This window comes from Pogoniulus pusillus, chromosome 20 (genome assembly GCF_015220805.1).
Source record: "Pogoniulus pusillus isolate bPogPus1 chromosome 20, bPogPus1.pri, whole genome shotgun sequence".
Taxonomy (NCBI): domain Eukaryota; kingdom Metazoa; phylum Chordata; class Aves; order Piciformes; family Lybiidae; genus Pogoniulus; species Pogoniulus pusillus.
In genome coordinates, this window is record NC_087283.1 from 1,426,274 (window position 1) to 1,443,463 (window position 17,190).

At 46.2% G+C, this 17,190-nt stretch overlaps 1 protein-coding gene across 1 annotated transcript; it reads left to right on the top strand.

The window, feature by feature from the left end:
• Positions 1-77: 77 nt before the first annotated feature.
• Positions 78-16,189, top strand: NAE1 (NEDD8 activating enzyme E1 subunit 1). Its single transcript, XM_064159914.1, has 20 exons — positions 78-173; positions 1,894-1,997; positions 2,092-2,152; positions 3,605-3,635; positions 4,320-4,391; positions 4,694-4,773; positions 5,501-5,610; positions 6,350-6,459; positions 7,027-7,089; positions 7,335-7,398; positions 8,553-8,644; positions 9,156-9,215; positions 9,300-9,433; positions 11,019-11,094; positions 11,371-11,410; positions 12,751-12,837; positions 13,839-13,931; positions 14,730-14,844; positions 14,927-14,976; positions 15,901-16,189. The coding sequence occupies exons 1-20, from the start codon at positions 85-87 to the stop codon at positions 16,008-16,010; spliced, it is 1,641 nt and encodes a 546-aa protein (XP_064015984.1). The 5' UTR covers positions 78-84; the 3' UTR covers positions 16,011-16,189.
• Positions 16,190-17,190: the final 1,001 nt, after the last annotated feature.

The window sequence follows — 17,190 nt, forward strand, 5'->3', positions numbered from 1 at the left end:
TGCGGAACACCTCCCGGCATGGGGACTCCGCCGCTAAGCCCGGCCCGGCCCCCAGCGCCCCCCAGCGGCGCGGCGGCCCCGCGCATGCGCAGCGCGCAGGGCAGGGAGCGTGCGGCCATGGCGCAGCCGGGCCGGGCCAGCTTGAAGGAGCAGCGATACGACCGGCAGCTCAGGTAGCGCGGCGGGGCTGCTGCGGGGGCCTGGGTGCCGCGGTGCAGCCGCCGGCCTGGCCGGGCGGGGAGCTGGCTGCCGCCGCGCTTGGCGCTGCGTTGCTAGGCCGGGTCGGGCCGGCAGACCGCGCTCCCGCGGCTCCGGGTGCCCGTGCCAGCCGCCGGCCTCCTCCGCTGCCGTTCGCGGGCCGCGGCCGGGGGCTGCGCTGTGCAGGCTGCGCTGTGCGGCCGGGGCCGCTCGCCGCCCGGCTGAGCCCTCCCGGGGGCAGCCGGCGCCCGCCGCAGGGGCCCTGGCTGCGGGAGGCCAGGTCCCCACCGGCCGGCAGCTCAGGGACAGCTCTGCCGGGCGGCTCGGGCATGTGCTGGCGCGGGAGGAAGGCTAAAAAGGCGGAAAAGAGCAAAGCTTGTTGAGAGAAGCGCTGGCGCCGGAGCCAGCCGCCCTATGAGTGTGGCTACAGGTTCATCTTCGCACGGTTCGAAAGCCTTAGCAGCTACCCTGCCTTGCCGGGGCGCTACCTGACTTCATTTCCTGCAGCCGAAGGTTCAGATGCTGCCTCCGTGCAGTCGGTGACATTGTGACCCGCTATGGTCAAGCCCCGACAGCAGCCCGAGGAATATGCCCGCGGTGTCTTAAATCCCAAGCTCATCCAGGCAGCTTGCCCTCTGCTCGTACATCGCAGCGCCCTTGTGTTATCTGAATCAAATGTAAAACCGAGTTCCATAGCAACTATAAAATATAAACGTATTGTTTGTCATAAAACTCACCAAAAAGAGAGCATCCAGCTGTGGCATGAAGCTGTGTGAGGAGTGCTTTGACCCATGCGGACTTCTAGGCGGTGAAACAGGTTGCAACAGAAGAAGATGTATGTGATCATACAGTGTAAAGATGAAGCATCACTTGCTGTAATCCACCAGGTCGTTCTGCAGAGGACAGGCTACAAGAGTTGGGTTCTGCAGCCTGCAGAAATAGAAGGCTTCCAGGAGACCTTGGAGAGGCCTTCCCGTATCTGAAGGGCGCTACAGGAAGGCTGGGGAGGGACTATTGACAAGGTCTGGTAATGACAGGATGAGGAGGAATGGGTTTGGACTAACAGAGGGGAGATTGAAACTGGATGTTAGGAAAGGGTTCTTTGCAGTGAGAGTAGTGAGACGCTGGCACAGGTTGCCCAGATCAAAGGTCACATTGGGTGATTCTGTGCTCCACAACCTCCCTGGAGGTGTTCAAGGCCAGGCTGGATGAGGCCCTGGGTGACCTGCTCTAGTGGGAGGTGTTGCTGCCTATGTCAGGGTGCTGGAACCGGATGAGCTCTGAGGTCCCTTCCAACCTAAACCTTTCTATGATTCTATAAAATGAGATGCCAGTAGAATTGTGTTGCTGTTTAGGAACCTTCAAGTTTGTCACAATCATTTTCTTAAGCTGCCCAGGTAGGTGGTGGAGTCACCATCCCTGGAGGTGTTCAGGAAAAGCCTGGATGAGGCACTTAGTGCCATGGTCTGGTTGGTTGGCCAGGGCTGGGTGCTAGGTTGGGCTGGATGAGCTTGGAGCTCTCTTCCGACCTGCTTGATTCTGTGATTCTGTGATTTTTGGTTAGTGCTATTTAGCCTCTCTCAGCAGTGAATGAGAAGCAGCATCCTAGCCTCCATCTGTGATTGTTCTCCTTTCTTGGTGTTGGCTATACAACGCAAATGATTTCCTAACTTTTTGGTTTTCATCCCAATACAGGTTGTGGGGTGACCACGGGCAAGAAGCTTTAGAGTCTGCCCACGTTTGCGTGATAAATGCCACGGCGACAGGAACTGAAATACTGAAAAACTTGGTGCTGCCAGGTAAGTGGAACTCTCTTCTGTGTTCTTTGCAGCGCAGATGATCATTTCTCAATGCCTGGGTAGTCACAGTCTGTTTTTCCCCCCCTCTTCCAAGGTATTGGTTCATTCACAATCGTCGATGGGAATCAGGTCTCTGGAGAAGATGTTGGCAATAAGTAGGTTTATTACTTGTTTCTGACACAAACTGAGTAGTAACAGAGCAGTTTCATCTCATCATAGAATGGCTTGAGTTGGGTTCCAGCTCCCTGCCATAGGGAGAGACATCTCCCACTAGCCCAGGTTGCTCAAGGCCTCATCCAACCTGGGCTTGAGCACTTCCAGGGAGGTTGTGAAGCACAGAATCACCCAATGTGATCAGTGTGTTTCAATATGGTTAAATCTATTTTCCCTCATTTCGCTGGGGAAAGTAACTTCTCATGAGTTTATATGGTGAGACTGTGACTGATGATGGTGCTTTGGTAGCTTTCAGAGCTTTGAGGGGCTGTGTGCAGCAGGGTGAAGGAGAAGAAATCCTTTAGATATCCTGTTTAAAAAAGTTTAGCATTTCTAGTGGATCATATTCTCTGGGGGTGGACACCTCCGAATACCTGTCTCCTTACAGGGTTACTTGAAGGGGAAGGCTATTCCATTACATGAAGAAACAACTACTAATGGCTCTTTAATTAGCCAAGTGAAAGAGAATCTGCAGTGTGATCCTGGCTTCTAGAGAAGTTGGCATATCTTACTTTTCAGATTTGTGGCTCAGGCATGTGAAAGTTTCCTTAAGAAACTGATCAGGAGGGACATGTAAGAGTGGTGGGGAAAAGAACAGCAGGTTTAAGGAGTTTAGTTTGTTGTCGTATCAGGCAAGGATGGGGGCTGACCTGTTGGAGAGCAGTGAAAAAGACCTGGGTGTCCTGGTGGACGGAAGGATGCCCATGAGCCAGCAATGTGCTCTTGTGGCCAAGAAGGCCAGGGGCATCCTGGGCTGGATTAGAAAGGCTCTTGTGAGTAGGTCGAGAGAGGTTCTCCTCCCAAAGTACTCTTCCCTGCAGAGGCCACATATGGAATGTGTCTAGATCTGGGCCCCTCAGTTCAAGAAGGACCTCAGGGAACTGCTTGAAAGAGTCCAGATGCTGTAGGCAGTGGAACATCTCCCTGTGAGGACAGGCCAAGGGAGCTGGGGCTTGGACCTGGAAGCAGAGGAGCCTGCGGGCTGCCCTCATTGCTGCTGATAAAGATGTGCAGGGCAGTGTCCAGAGGATGCAGCCAGGCTCTGCCCAGGGATGGCCAAGGACAGCACAAGAGGCACTGGGGGCAAGCTGGAGCAGAGAAGGTGCCACAGGAACAGAAAGGAAAACCTTTCAGTAAGGGGGTGCTGGAGCCCTGGAGCAGGCTGCCCAGAGAGGTTGTGGAGTCTCCTCTGGAGACAGTTATCAATTCATGTGGTTATGTTCTTCTGTGACCTGCTCTGGCAAGGGATTGGACTTGATGATCTTTGGAGGTCCCTCTCAACTCCTGACTCTCTGATTCTGTGAGAGTGAGCAACACCTGCACTTGGAGCTTTGGTGTTGTTTTCCTGCAGAATAAAGCTTCGCCTGTAATTCTCTTTCTGGTTTCCTTTTCAGCTTCTTCCTACAAAAAAGCCACATTGGTCAGGTAAGGAGATGACAGAAATGGTGGCTTTGGTGTGTGGGGTTTTCACTGCAAACCTGGACACATGGAGACATGGAGGAAGTACTCAAATGTAGTATGACACTAAAAATGTGTAGCTATAGGTTAAGATCTATTGATCCTCTGACAAAATTCCCCATGCTTACTTTTTCAGTTGCTCATAAATGAGAAGATAAGCTCAGTTCTGGCAAGATTGGGGAAAATGAATGGGATGTGGCTTCTCTTTGGAAGGAGAAGGTGGAAGAGAAGTGTGGCTGAAGGAGTTAAGCTAAGAGAGAGTTGGATGTGGGGGGAAAAGGCTCGCAGGATGAGTAGGTGTTGGAGTAGAGACTGCATAGGTTACTCCTGGAAATGAACAAATAGCTGTGATGTAACCCTTGGTTTTTACTTTACATTGGTAAAAGTGCTCTGGAACGAGTGCCTGCTCTCGAGGGGTTGATACTGTCTGCAGACAAGCAAGGCTTGGAATGAGAAACTCTAGCTTATGGTGAAATCCCCTTTTCCCTCCTCCCATTTTGGTCTTCCCCCTCCCCCTTGCTGCTGTGTCTTTTCCCTTCCTGGCTGCTCTGTGTCCCCCCCCCTTTTTCTTTGTTTAGCATGTGCTGTACTGCTGCCCTTCCTACCTTACATCTCATGAAGCTAAGCATTGCTTTGATTGTTTTGAGACAGAACCGTGCCCAGAGTGCCACTGAGCTCTTGCAAGAACTGAACAACGATGTTTCTGGAAACTTTGTTGAAGAGGTTTGTATTCCTTGATCAGTTGTGGTGCTTCTTGTTAAACTCTGTGGTGAAAGTGTGAAGTGATAGCTCAGGGTTGTCTTTGAGATGTTGCAGTTTAAGTTGCTTCATGAGAAAACTCCACTTGAGGGGAGAAATTATTTGCAGGAAGTCAGTTAATGTGTTTGTAACATTGATTTTTAACTTCATCATGATCATTTTCTAGCTTTCCCTTCACAGGGGGTGCTGAACAGGCTTGCTGTGCATCCAGGCATTTTCAGCATCTCCTGATGTTTTAATTCTAGCTCTCTCTTTGCTGTTTGTAGAGCCCAGAACAACTTCTAGACAACGACCCTTCGTTTTTCACTCGCTTTAACTTGGTGGTTGCAACGCAGCTACCTGAGAGGTAAAGAATCTTCTCAAGTAGTTTGTTCTCAGTTGTAAGAGCAGATTTCAACTGCAGGCATGTTTCTGCAGGGAGATGTGTGCACAGAACTCTGCCACTGTCAGGGAAGGCAGGAATGACAGCGTTTTCCCACGGACTTATTTTATGTCCGTGCATCATTTCCAGTCTCTCAGACCCGCAACTGACTCCCAGATGTATTTGTCTGTGTCAGGTACTCTCTCTGTGCTGACACTTGGTTCTGGTCCAAAACTGCTGTAACAGATTTTGTTCTTTGGCAAACGTTTAATAGATAAAAAGGTCTCTGATGCCTTCAGATTTTTGCAAGTGCATTTTATCCTTTGTGTAGTTCTTTGCACATTACCCACATGTATAATTACATTGCCTGCATAAACTTTGTCAAGACCAGAAGTGATCTATTTCATCATTGTTTCAAGTCTTCTCCTTCTGAGAGGCTATTTGCATGCAGCTGTGTTCTTTCACAACTTGTTGAAGTTTGCTGTTTAATTCATCTTTGGAGCATTTGGGTGGATAGAGCTAAATCTAAGTGAACCAGCAGATAAATACTTTCCTAACCTACTGTAAACTCACAGAGAAAATGAATCCCTTTGTGTGCTTAGTGTCATGACAATACCAGAGCATTCCTTAGTGCAAACTCTCTCACTTGTGGACACTTCTTTCACAAGAGTCCTCTCGTACAGCTGAAAAAGAGTAAAATGTTTCCCTACAGCACATTGCTGCGCCTGGCTGAGCTGCTCTGGAATTCCAACATTCCTCTGCTGGTCTGCAGGACCTATGGACTGGTTGGGTACATGAGAGTCGTTGTTAAAGAACATACAGGTTAGAGGGGATTCTGAAAGAGAGACTTCTCCCTCCTCCCCTCTTCTCCTTTCTCCCTTCTCCCCTCTTCTCCTTTCTCCCTTCCCCTCTTTTCTGTTCTCCCCTCCTCTCTTCTCCTTTCTCCCTGCTCCACTCTTCTCCTTTCTCCCCTCCTTTCTCCCCTCTCTATTTAATATTAAGATGAGTATGTAATATTCCATTTTTTCAGTAGAACCATAAAAGTTAGGAAAGAACTTCAAGATTTGAAGTCCAACCATTAACCTAACACTGCCAGGTTCACCACAGAACCATGTCCTAGGCATCACATCTACACATTTGTTGAACGTTTCCAGGGGTGGTGATTCCATCACTTCCCTGAGCAGCCTGTTCCAACCTTTCACTACTCTTTCAGTTGTTTCGTTGAATCTCAGATATTTTGCACTTCATCACTGGGAGCATTCTTTGGGGAATGCTTCTGGAGCAGGCTGCCCAGAGAGGTGGTGGAGTTTCCATCTCTGTAGACTTTCAGGGCTCACCTGGATGTGTTCCTGTGATCCTGCTTTGGCAGAGGGGTCGGATTCCATGATGTGAATGTATAGGAATTGTGGACTGTAGCAAACAGTAACATTGGAGATTATCCTGACATTCAAGTCAGCTTACACAAAGCCTTTCTTTGGAGAAAGCAGCAGTTAATGAGAGGAGCTGCCCTGCCTGTGATGTACAGCTGTGTTTTGAAGACATTGTGGAATTGTTTTCCCAGTTATTGAATCTCATCCTGACAACACATTAGAAGATCTGAGGCTGGACAAACCGTTTCCAGAGCTGAGGGAGCACATTCAGTCTTATGACTTGGATCATATGGACAAAAAGGTTGGTGTGTGGTTTGTGCTGGCTGCTCTGAGACAGACACAGTCATAGAACAGGGACTGTGTGAAAATGGCTCTTGGCAGATGACTTTTTTAGGTGCTGAGACTCATCTGAGCAGAGGCACTGTAGAGTCAGTCACGAGGGACTTTTCTGGGCCTCCGTTCCACATGGTGCAGTCTGTATTTAAATCTTGAGCAGGTGGGAGGGTCTTGGGAAATAGGGAATATTCTTGGACAGCTTGATCTTTTGTAAGCTTGATTTCCCCCTCTCCTCTCTCTTATTTTCATGGTTACCTGCTGCCCTAGAGCTTTGCAGGCTGGGCATTTGTGCCTAATGTAAGTCCCACTCCAGAAGAACACTGGAGAGGTTGGCTCAGCCACCCTTCTTCTAAATCAGGCAATAAGAACTGAGCAGTTTGGTTTATACTAGGCAGAGAATTATTTCTGAATCAAAATTGTGTTTTTACAATGCTGGGAGGTTAGGAGTTTACACTGAAGAGAAATTTTTCATTTGGCTCCTATTTTTATCTTTTCTCAACTTGACAGAGTTTTCTCTGCACTTCCATTGCAGGACCATAGCCACACTCCATGGATTGTGATTGTAGCCAAGTACCTAACAAAATGGCTCAGTGAGGTACGTTGCCAAACTGGCTAAGTTATTGATGGGCTATTAGTACTACTTTTCTAAACTGGATTATGTTAGCAATGTGTCACAAACAACCCAAGATGGAATTGTTAACCAAAACCCCTAAACCAAACAAATGAAAACCCAAGTGAAGGAATGTGAAGAGTGGCGAGCTAGAGCTCAGCAGTCTGAACACAGTGAGGTCAGTGGTAGATAATTTTTAAGACAACATGTTTTTGTGTTTTTAAATTCAGAAAAGTGATCAATTGCCTAAGAGTTACAAAGAAAAAGAAGCCTTCAGAGAGCTGATTCGGCAAGGTAATGTATGTCACACTGCACAAATACGGAGGCAGGGGCTCAAAACCAGAAGTTCTCTCAGGGCTAACTGTTGCGAAGCTGTTGGCATACACTGTGATTTTTCTGCTAAAGAACTGTTTTATGTAGGTGTATCTTTAAATACCAGATCTGCTTATAAATGCAGCTTGACAGAGTTCCGTAGGGTGCTGTTCAAGATCAAGAGTATGTTTTGATTTGGGTGGGAGAAGAGGCCCTAAGAGAAAGCCTTGTAGAAATTGTTGATAGTTACCATGGCTAATGTGACAAATGGCTTTTGACACTGAAATTGTTGTTAACTGTAAGTATTTGGTTGGTCAGTGGACTCAGGAAACTGCTGGTAGTCCCTGCAGCTCTGAATGTCTAGGGAGAGAGAAGGATTGTGCAGCTGCTGCATCAATCTAATACCTTTTACAGGTGCTAAAACTAATGAAACTTTCTCTTAAATGATGGAGCTTTGGTTTGGTTTGTCCTCATGTGGAGCTGGCCTCTGTGCAGATTGCTGCATGGCTCTGTGATCCTGATCTCCAGGTTGGCTGAGGGAACTGATCTGCTCTGTAGCAATTATAAATAACCTTTGGTTAAATTAGTTTTCTAGTGGATTCTGGTTTTTTTGGCCTGCCCTCCTATGTGGGTGCATAAGTGTTTGACAGAATAACCCAGCAGAACAGGACTGCAGATGGGAAGGAGAATCAAATTGCCTTTTCACCACTATCTATGTTCATTTAGTGACTATCACAAAGTTTGAGTGGAATGGTTTGAGTTAGAAAGGATCTTGAAGCTCAGCAAGCTACAATCCTCTGCCATGGGCAGGGTCACCTCTCCCTAGCCCAAGTTGCTTGAGGCCTTATCCAGCCTGGCCTTGAACACCGCAGACAGAGGGCATCCACAATCTCCCTGGGCAGCTTAACTCTTTCTCACAGAAATTAACTGGCATCTGTGCTAAATAACTTCTGTTCAACATCAAAGCAAAATCCATCCCGTACAGAACAGATTTGTCAGTACACCTTCCTGCCAACTCCTGTTCATCATGCCATGAATGCATCCAGAAGCAGCCTGCTCTGTTAGCAAGGCCTAGAAGGTCTGTAGTTCAGGGGCTGGGTTTCTTTTGATCGTGTGGTGCTTTTTTCTTCAATAAGGTATCTTAAAGAACGAAAATGGGACCCCAGAAGATGAGGAAAACTTTGAAGAAGCTATAAAGAATGTGAACACAGCATTAAATACCACAGAGGTAAAATAAACATTTCACACAATCACATAATATCAAGGCTTGGAAGGGACTTCTGGAGATCATCCAGTCCACCCCCCCTGCCAGAGCAGGATCACCAAGGGCAGGTCACACAGGAACACATCCAGGCAGGTTTTGGATGTCTACAGAGAAGGAGATTCCACAGACTCTGGGCAATCTGCTCCAGGGTGCCAGCACCCTCACAGGGAAAAAAAATTCCCTTCTGTTCCTGTGGCACCTCCTCTGCTCCACCTGGCACCCAGTGCCCCTTGTCCTGTCCTTGGCCATCCCTGAACAGAGCCTGGCTGTGTCCTCCCAACACTGCCCTGCACATCTTTAGCACAGCAGCGAGGGCAGCCCTCAGGTTCCTCTGCTCCTCACTAAATAGGCTGTGAGACTGAGAAGCTCTTGGTATGAAACCCTGAGGTCTCTGAAGAGTTGCCTCACCCGTGGAAGGAGGTAATTCAAGAAATCAAGTAAACACAAGCCTGATTTTGTTGGGTTTTTTTCATAGATTCCAAGATGCATTGAAGAGATTTTTAATGATGATTGCTGCATGAACCTCACAGAGCAGGTAATGTGTGATTAGTGATAGCACTGAACTGTAGAAGAAGCATCACAACTGACATATGTCTGCATGACTCTCCTACATTTACAGTCACCCTCCTTCTGGATTTTGGCTCGAGCTGTGAAGGAATTTGTGGCAAATGAGGGACAAGGAAGCTTGCCTCTCCGGGGCACCATTCCTGATATGATAGCAGACTCCAGTAAATTCATCAAATTGCAAAACGTGTAAGTGTGCCTTTCGTGTTTTCAGTAGTTACACAGTGATGGCTTCAGACCTCCGCAACTGCATCGATTCCTCTACTGAAAAGCACTGTGTCTGTGGTAGCAGGGTGAGGAGAGGGGTGGGAAGCATGGCAGCCTGAGGCTGTCTGCTCACCCTGCAGATTCTGTCTGCTGTTTGGAGACAGAGCCTAAGCCTTCAGGACTTTCCAGTTCCCTAAGGCAGGAAGTGATCCCATTTCCTAGTTTCAGATCTAGTGAAGACCTCCCTGTTGACAGTAGATCCCACAGCCCAGCTCCCGCTGTCCAAAGCAAAGCTTTGCTTAAACCACAGCCTTTGTTGTTCTCCTTCAAAGTGTATGTCAACCTGGTTACAGAAATTCTAGTTTCCTAGATACTTAGTTTTAATTAATGAATGCCCTTTGAAGGGCTTACTTGGTGGATGAGTGTGGATGAACATTAACTGCAGAATCTAAACAGCATCATGTGGATCAAGGTGATAGAACAGGCATCTTGAGCTTGCTATTCCTGTGCATCCCAGACACCACGTTTTGGACCCAAATGCCTTTGCTGCAGTGTTACCACCTGTGTCATTGACTGCTTCTTCCTCCTTTTAAGTCTTTCAAATGAAGCCTAATGTTCTGTGGTGCTGTGAGGCAGCATCTTGCAGAAGACTGTTAAATTTACTGCCTGTGCAGTGGCACTCTCGAATTGTTCAAATAGGAAAATACAGTTTCTGTTAGGTTCTGTTTCTCCACAGATTCTGAAGCACAACCTCTGATAGAAAAAAAGGCCTTAATAGTGTTTAGCAATCACAGTAAAACCTGTCATTTTCCTGGAATCAGCCAGGTTGGAAGAGAGCTCCAAGCTCATCCAGTCCAACCTAGCACCCAGCCCTACCTAGTCAACCAGACCATGGCACTAAGTGCCCCATCCAGGCTTTTCTTGAACACCTCCAGGGACAGTGACTCCACCACCTCCCTGGGCAGCCCATTTCAATGTCAGATTTTAGAGGTGCATCCCTCAGCACTGTGACAAATAGCACTAAAAAGATGGATCTAAAAATACAGGTCTTACAGATCTGAAGGAACGGGTCGCTCCCTGGCAGTTACTCTGGATAGCCACCGTGAAGCCCAGCACTCGTATCACTGTTGATCTAACATTATTCTCAGTGCCAGGAGGTGTTACAGGGGCTTCAAGTCCCAGATATAAGCAGTTGCCATGAAGGACTCTGAAAGGGGGCGTTATTAAACACCATGTCCCTGAGGTGTCTGCATTGTCATGGGTCTTAAACTGATATGTCATGGCTGCCAGTAGTAAAGTGCAGAAATGGGTGGAATCCTAGGAGCTCAATGAAGGGCGTGGAGCTGTTGCTCTGAAACTACTTCATGTTCTTCCTCTGAGCATTTCTAGTACTGCTGGCTTGAATCTTGACGAGTTTCTAAGCTTGGCTGCGCCCAGCAGCCACAGAGGGATGTATTCAGGGTATGCATTTGGTTTCTGTTTTGTCTTTAAACCAAAAAGAAATGGTCTCCACCGTGGAGTTGATGGCTTTGTGCTGTAATTATTAAGCCTTGTTTCTTGTGATCAGATACCGTGAGAAAGCAAAGAAGGATATTGCTGCTGTGGGGAACCATGCTGCCAAACTGTTACAGTCCCTGGGCAAGGTAATTACAGATGTTTGGCCATTCTGACACATTTTGCTGGAAACAGACCACAGGAGAGAGAGAATGAAAAGAGAAGGCTTAATTACCTCATTCTCTTCAAAAGGCTTCAGTAAGACTAATGAAATTTACTGTCTGTGCTCTGGTCACTTTTGGTTAGTTCATGCCAAATGACACACAGGGATGTATGCGTTACAGTTGAAGATTTTTTAACAAGAACATCTTAATGAAAACAGAAATTCTCTGGAGTTACATGAATGAGTATATTCTCTCTTTTAGGCACCAGAATCTATTTCAGAGAGAGAATTAAAATTGCTTTGTGAGTATGCCTGGATTTTATTGCTGTCTTTATGCAGATGATCGAGTAATGAAAACCTCTTGTGTGAGGATGTAGCTCAGCAGCTCAGTCTCTGAATGTTGCAAATGAGTGCTTAGCATTTGCATCCCTTATCTTCGATGGAAGTGACAGATGTTCAACATCTCTCAGTGATGAGTCTGTAAAGGGTGGCTTTTAGAAGATATATTTTCTCAATCCAAACAACAGGTAGCTGATGTCCTCTGCTTTCTATGATTAGCACTTAAGCGCTCTTGCCCATTCTGTGATAGTGACTTGAGACTGCAGGCTCTGTAAACTTCTGGTAGCCTGAGAAGGTAAAATTGAGCAGTGGGTAGTACTGTGGATGGCATTTGAGGGTACATCTGTTCTGGATGTGTACATGTGTCCTTACAGCAGCCTGCCAAAGCCTCCCTGCAGCTGGAAAAGTTTGCTGCAGGCAGGTAGCCAAGAGCACATGGGCCCTGTCTGTGCGTCCTGTGCTGGGAGCTTCTGACAACTTCACAGTCCCTCGGTCTTGAGCACTAGACAAAAGCTGCAGGTTGGGCTGTTTCAGGACCTTTTCCTACTCACAGCCGTACTGCTAGAGTATGAATGAAGGATATGTGAGACAGCAGCAGATGAAAAGTGCCCGTGCTGCAGCAAGGGAGAGGGCCCTGTGAATTGCTGAATTGCTATAGCCATGAGCTGCAACATTAATGTGGCAGGTAGAGAATCATAGAATTGTTTGGGTTGGAAAAGCCCTCCAAGATATCCATCCAACCATCAACCCAACACCACTGTGGCCATTAAATCATGTCCCAAAGTGCCATGCCCACAGGTTTCTTGAACACCTCCGGGCATGGTGACTTCACCATCTCCTGATCCAATCCCTGACTGCTCTTTCAGGAAAGAAATTTTTCCTAACATCCAACCTAAGCCTCCCTTGGCACAATTTCAGGCCATTTCTTCTTGTTCTATCACCTGATAGTAGGGAGAAGAGACTGACCCTACCTGACTGCAGCCTCCTTTCAGGGAGTTGCAGAGAGCAATGAGGTCTCCCCTCAGCCTTTTCTTTACCAGTCCCCTCAGCCGCCACTCACAAGACCTATTGAGATTCTAGAAGTAAATAAGCACAGAGTATTTCACTGAAATATTTATGGTCGTAGCCCTAAATGTCATTTAATAGATTCTGTTACTGTAGGCCATCAGAAGTAGAGAAGTGTTAAATGAAGTGATGCTAAGTTTTGCTAAGTTTGCATCTTAACATATCAGACTTACTGAGCTCTGTCAGATGGGGAGGCGTTCATGGGGGTAATTCTGTCCTTTCTGCTCGCTCTGCTTAGGCAGCAACTCAGCTTTTCTCCGAGTAATACGATGTAGGTCTCTGTCTGAAGAGTATGGTTTGAACACCTATAACAAAGATGAAATCAGTGAGTACTCCTTTTTGGCACATTCTTCTGTTGTATCTTCAACTTGAAGTTGTTTCTTGTGATCAAAAAGAATTCTGTTACATCTTCTGTTTCATTCTGCACTTCTGTAATTTGGCTTTCAGCTTAGAATGTTGAGTTGCATTTGCCTTGGGAAAATTCAGAAATGGCCTTACAGACTGAGGCCTGTTTCAGGTTGTTTGCTTTGGGTTTTTTCCTTGCAGGTTTTATTTTTGATAGCACATAAATCAAACATTGTGTTCTTCAAACTTCTGTTTTCTGTGCTTCAGCTATTTCTGACAGAGCTGGAAAGGTGCTTCCGCCTGACCTGAGATAGGAGAATAATTGCCTTAGCCCCTCTCAGTGTATCTTTTCAGTACATCAACTAGCAAATAAGTTACTTAGTGCTACGTTTTATTTTTTAAGCCTGCATAAATTTCAAAAAAGAATAAAGCTGAAGATATTTGTAATCAAAGTTTGTTTAAGCTTATGTAAGTCCTTCAGATGTTTTGGACAAAATACGTATTCCAAATGTCCACATTCTGTCTGTACAGACACTTTGGAATAATTATAATTGAAGTGAAAGCTTCTGGAATTAGTTGCTATTATGCAATGAGACTTAAGTGGTAGTTAGTGTATAGAAAGACTGCTGAGCTGTCTGTCAAGGCATTGGAGACCTGATCCATAATTACAGTTAAATATGGAGCAGGCCTTTCAATCCACATTATGGCTAAGAATTATCCCACTTAATGTTACAGTAGCTGCCACAGTTGAAATGTATCTTCAGGGAACAGCTGGTATCAGATACCTATTGTATGGCTTTGTCATGCCCTCTGGAGTCAGAATTCTGTACCTCACAGTTGACTCAGTGACATTCTCAGCCTTTTTTTTACTGCAGAGCTTACAATTTTAAGCACAAAGGAAATACTTGATTTCAAGTAATTCAGACCCTTCCCTTTCCAGTGCCCTTTGTACCAGCTAACCACTTCCCTTGCTGTTTCCAGTTTCTCACATGGATAACCCAGACAGTGAAGTAGTGCTGTACTTGATGCTGCGGGCTGTAGATCGGTTTTACAAGCAGCATGGTAGATACCCAGGTATGTTAATACCAGACTTGCTGTGTGTTTTTGCTGATGCCATTAAAATGCAATAGTTACTTTAATACTAGTTATAAACTACAATTAGAGCATTAATTCTGGTGTTGTTTTCATATTACTATAACTTTAAGAATGTGAAAGTTCCTGAGAATTGTTTCTCTTCAGGAACTTAAGGAGTATATCTGAATTACAGTATCACACAGTATCATCAGGGTTGGAAGAGACCTCATAGATCATCATGTCCAACCCTTTACCACAGAGCTCAAGGCTAGACCATGGCACCAAGTGCCACGTCCAATCCTGCCTTGAACAGCCCCAGGGACGGCGACTCCACCACCTCCCCGGGCAGCCCATTCCAGTGTCCAATGACTCTCTCAGTGAAGAACTTTCTCCTCACCTCCAGCCTAAATTTCCCCTGGTGCAGCCTGAGGCTGTGTCCTCTCGTTCTGGTGCTGGCCACCTGAGAGAAGAGAGCAACCTCCCCCTGGCCACAACCACCCCTCAGGTAGTTGTAGACAGCAATAAGGTCACCCCTGAGCCTCCTCTTCTCCAGGCTAACCAATCCCAGCTCCCTCAGCCTCTCCTCGTAGGGCTTGTGATATGCATGGCTTGTGAACCAGTTCAGCTCTGCACTGATTTGTCATTATCACGAGTAGCATCAAGAGAATGTCAGATCATTATTAGTCTACTATCAAGTTATTCATTGTCTTAGAAGCTTTCCAGTAAAATAAAATCCTTAAGCTGCCCTCTCAATGCATTAGCTTCACACAGCTCTGTGGCAAATCGCTTCTCTTCCAGGTGTCTACAATTATCAGGTAGAAGACGACATTGGGAAACTGAAGTCATGCCTTACTGGTCTCTTACAAGAACACGGCTTGTCTGTGTTGGTGAAAGATGACTATGTTCATGAGTTGTAAGTATAAATTTGTATCTTCAGTGTCATTTTGTCAGTAAAACTGCTTTGAAAACACTAATTTTTTCACTTTGCTGTCCAGCTGTCGCTATGGAGCTGCTGAGCCACATTCTATTGCTGCCTTCATGGGAGGTAAGAAAATCACTGCCTTTCCAAAGTCCTCACAAGCCAACCATCCTGCTCTACTTCATGCTGGAGTCAGAATCTCCAGTGGCTCAATTACTTTGTGTTGTCAGGGCAGAGACTGTAAGCACAGACTGTGAGTCTCCAGATGTGACCTCCTAGGGTGTATAGAAAAAGTGGATACAGTGAGAGTTTAAAGGCAGGAAAAAATAGCATCAAAATAGCATCATCAGTAGGTCAGTTTCAGTAGAAATGTAGAAATAAAATGCTTGATGAAAGGGGCTTTGAGTTTATAAAAAAAAAAACAAAGAGTAAGGCAGCAATATTAAATTGAACATCTTTGTTTTAATTAACACAAAACACTTCAGTGTCTGTTAAACAGAAACAGCTTTGACTGCTTAGTTTAATTCAACTTGAGGACATTATCAAAACTAAGTAGATCTTAATGGATGCTCAAAACTGATACCTTGGTTAACTTCAATTTGGCTTACTGTGGTGCTGAAGATAATTCTATATGAAATAGGCTGTGGATGCAGGATTTTTTTTTCAGATCAAGTGAAATGTGGCACATGCAGTGCTTTAGAGAAGAGCTCTGAGGAAATGACAGAATATTCCGTGCTAGTGGACACAGAGGGATCAGAGTGAAGAGAGCCTTTCATTTACTTTAACTGTACACTGTTTTTTTCCTTTAAACTCAAGTTCTTATGCACTCCTTGCATGGGGCTGTCTGCTCAGACACTTGTACTCTGTACATGGAGAGAGAAGTGCATAGAGCAAAGTGTATGTAAAGCTAACCTCTGAAGTAGCTCCTCTTAGGAGCTGGATCAGACACTTCCAAAATAACTGTAGTGTAGTGAGTTGTGGGCAAATAACAGCTGCTTACTGGTTTGTAAAATACCACTTGCTAAGTGCCTTCTGTTCTCTCTTTTCCAGGAGCTGCTGCACAGGAGGTTATCAAAGTCATTACAGGGCAGTTTGTCATTTTTAATAACACCTACATTTACAATGGAATGTCACAGACCTCAGCAACTTTCCAGCTGTAGGGTAATGGTCTTGCTTTTGTTGCCACCAGGCACTGCTGCATCCTGTAAATACCGTGGTGTTCTGCAGCTGGCTGGACTCTTCTGGATTACCTGCAAATTAAAGTCGTTTTATTTGTAACAATTTTATCTCTTTTTTTTTCCCTTCCCTGGGGACAAATAAACTCATACCAACTCCTGAATTTATTTATTTATTTGCAATCTAGTATTTTCTAATTCAACTTTGAAAACCAGCAGCTGTTGTTTGGCAGCTGAAGTTGCATTTGGGGTTGGAACTAGGGGATCTTTAAGGTCCCTTCCACCCCAAACCATTCCATGGAATCATCAAGTCCAGCCTTCTCCCCAACACCTATCCAGCAGTGCATCTACAAGTCATGGAATCATAGAATCAGCCAGTTTGGAAGAGACTTCCAAGATCCTCCAGTCCAATGGACTGGTTTGCAGCAGAGCTGAATCTTTTCTGAAAGCTGCTCTGCAGTTTGAGATGGGGAGGGCTTGAAACAAGGCTGAAAGAAGCTAAGGTAACTGTGGTGATGAGAGAGTCTGACAAGAGCTAGGGAAAGCTGTAATACTATTTGAATTCAATGACTGTCTTAAATTGAGCACCTCAAGGGGCAGAGGCTGTTCAGTTTGGAGGAGGCTGAGAGACCTCATTGCTCACTACAGCTCCCTGAAAGGAGGTTGCAGTGAGGTGGGGTTGGTCACTCCTCCCTAGGATCAGGTGTTAAACGAAATAGCCTGAGATTGTCCAGAGACAGCTTAGATTGGATGTTAGGGAAAATCTCTTTGCTGCAAGAGTGGTCAGAGATGGGAACAGGCTGCTCAGGGAAGTGTTGGAGTCCCCATCCTGGGAGGTGTTGATGGGGGACATGGTTTAGTGGCCCAGGTGGTGATGTGCTGAATGCTGGACTCGATGAGCTTAGAGGCCTATCCCAAGCCAAGCAATTCTGCGGTTCTATGTCATTAGGGAAAGGGTTCGTGTGCTTAGGAGCTTCATCCTTTCGGCTGTGTTCACTTAGTAAAAGGCTTTTTCCTGCACTCTGTGTGTGGCAAATGCCAAGCAATGGCAAACGGCAAGAGGCGTGGAAGTGCAGAGCTGTATGGGAAGTCAAGCGCTGTCCCCCGGCCTTGAACTAGGACCAAGCCAAGGTCGGACAGCGCCCAGAGGAGGTTAGGAGGGATG

Coding starts and splice junctions, on each gene's coding strand:
- NAE1 (XM_064159914.1), top strand. CDS start 85: ATGCGCAGCGCGCAGGGCAGGGAGCGTGCGGCCATGGCGCAGCCGGGC. Junction 6,460..7,026: donor TGGATCATATGGACAAAAAG/GTTGGTGTGTGG, acceptor CTTCCATTGCAG/GACCATAGCCACACTCCATG. Junction 11,095..11,370: donor TGTTACAGTCCCTGGGCAAG/GTAATTACAGAT, acceptor TCTCTCTTTTAG/GCACCAGAATCTATTTCAGA.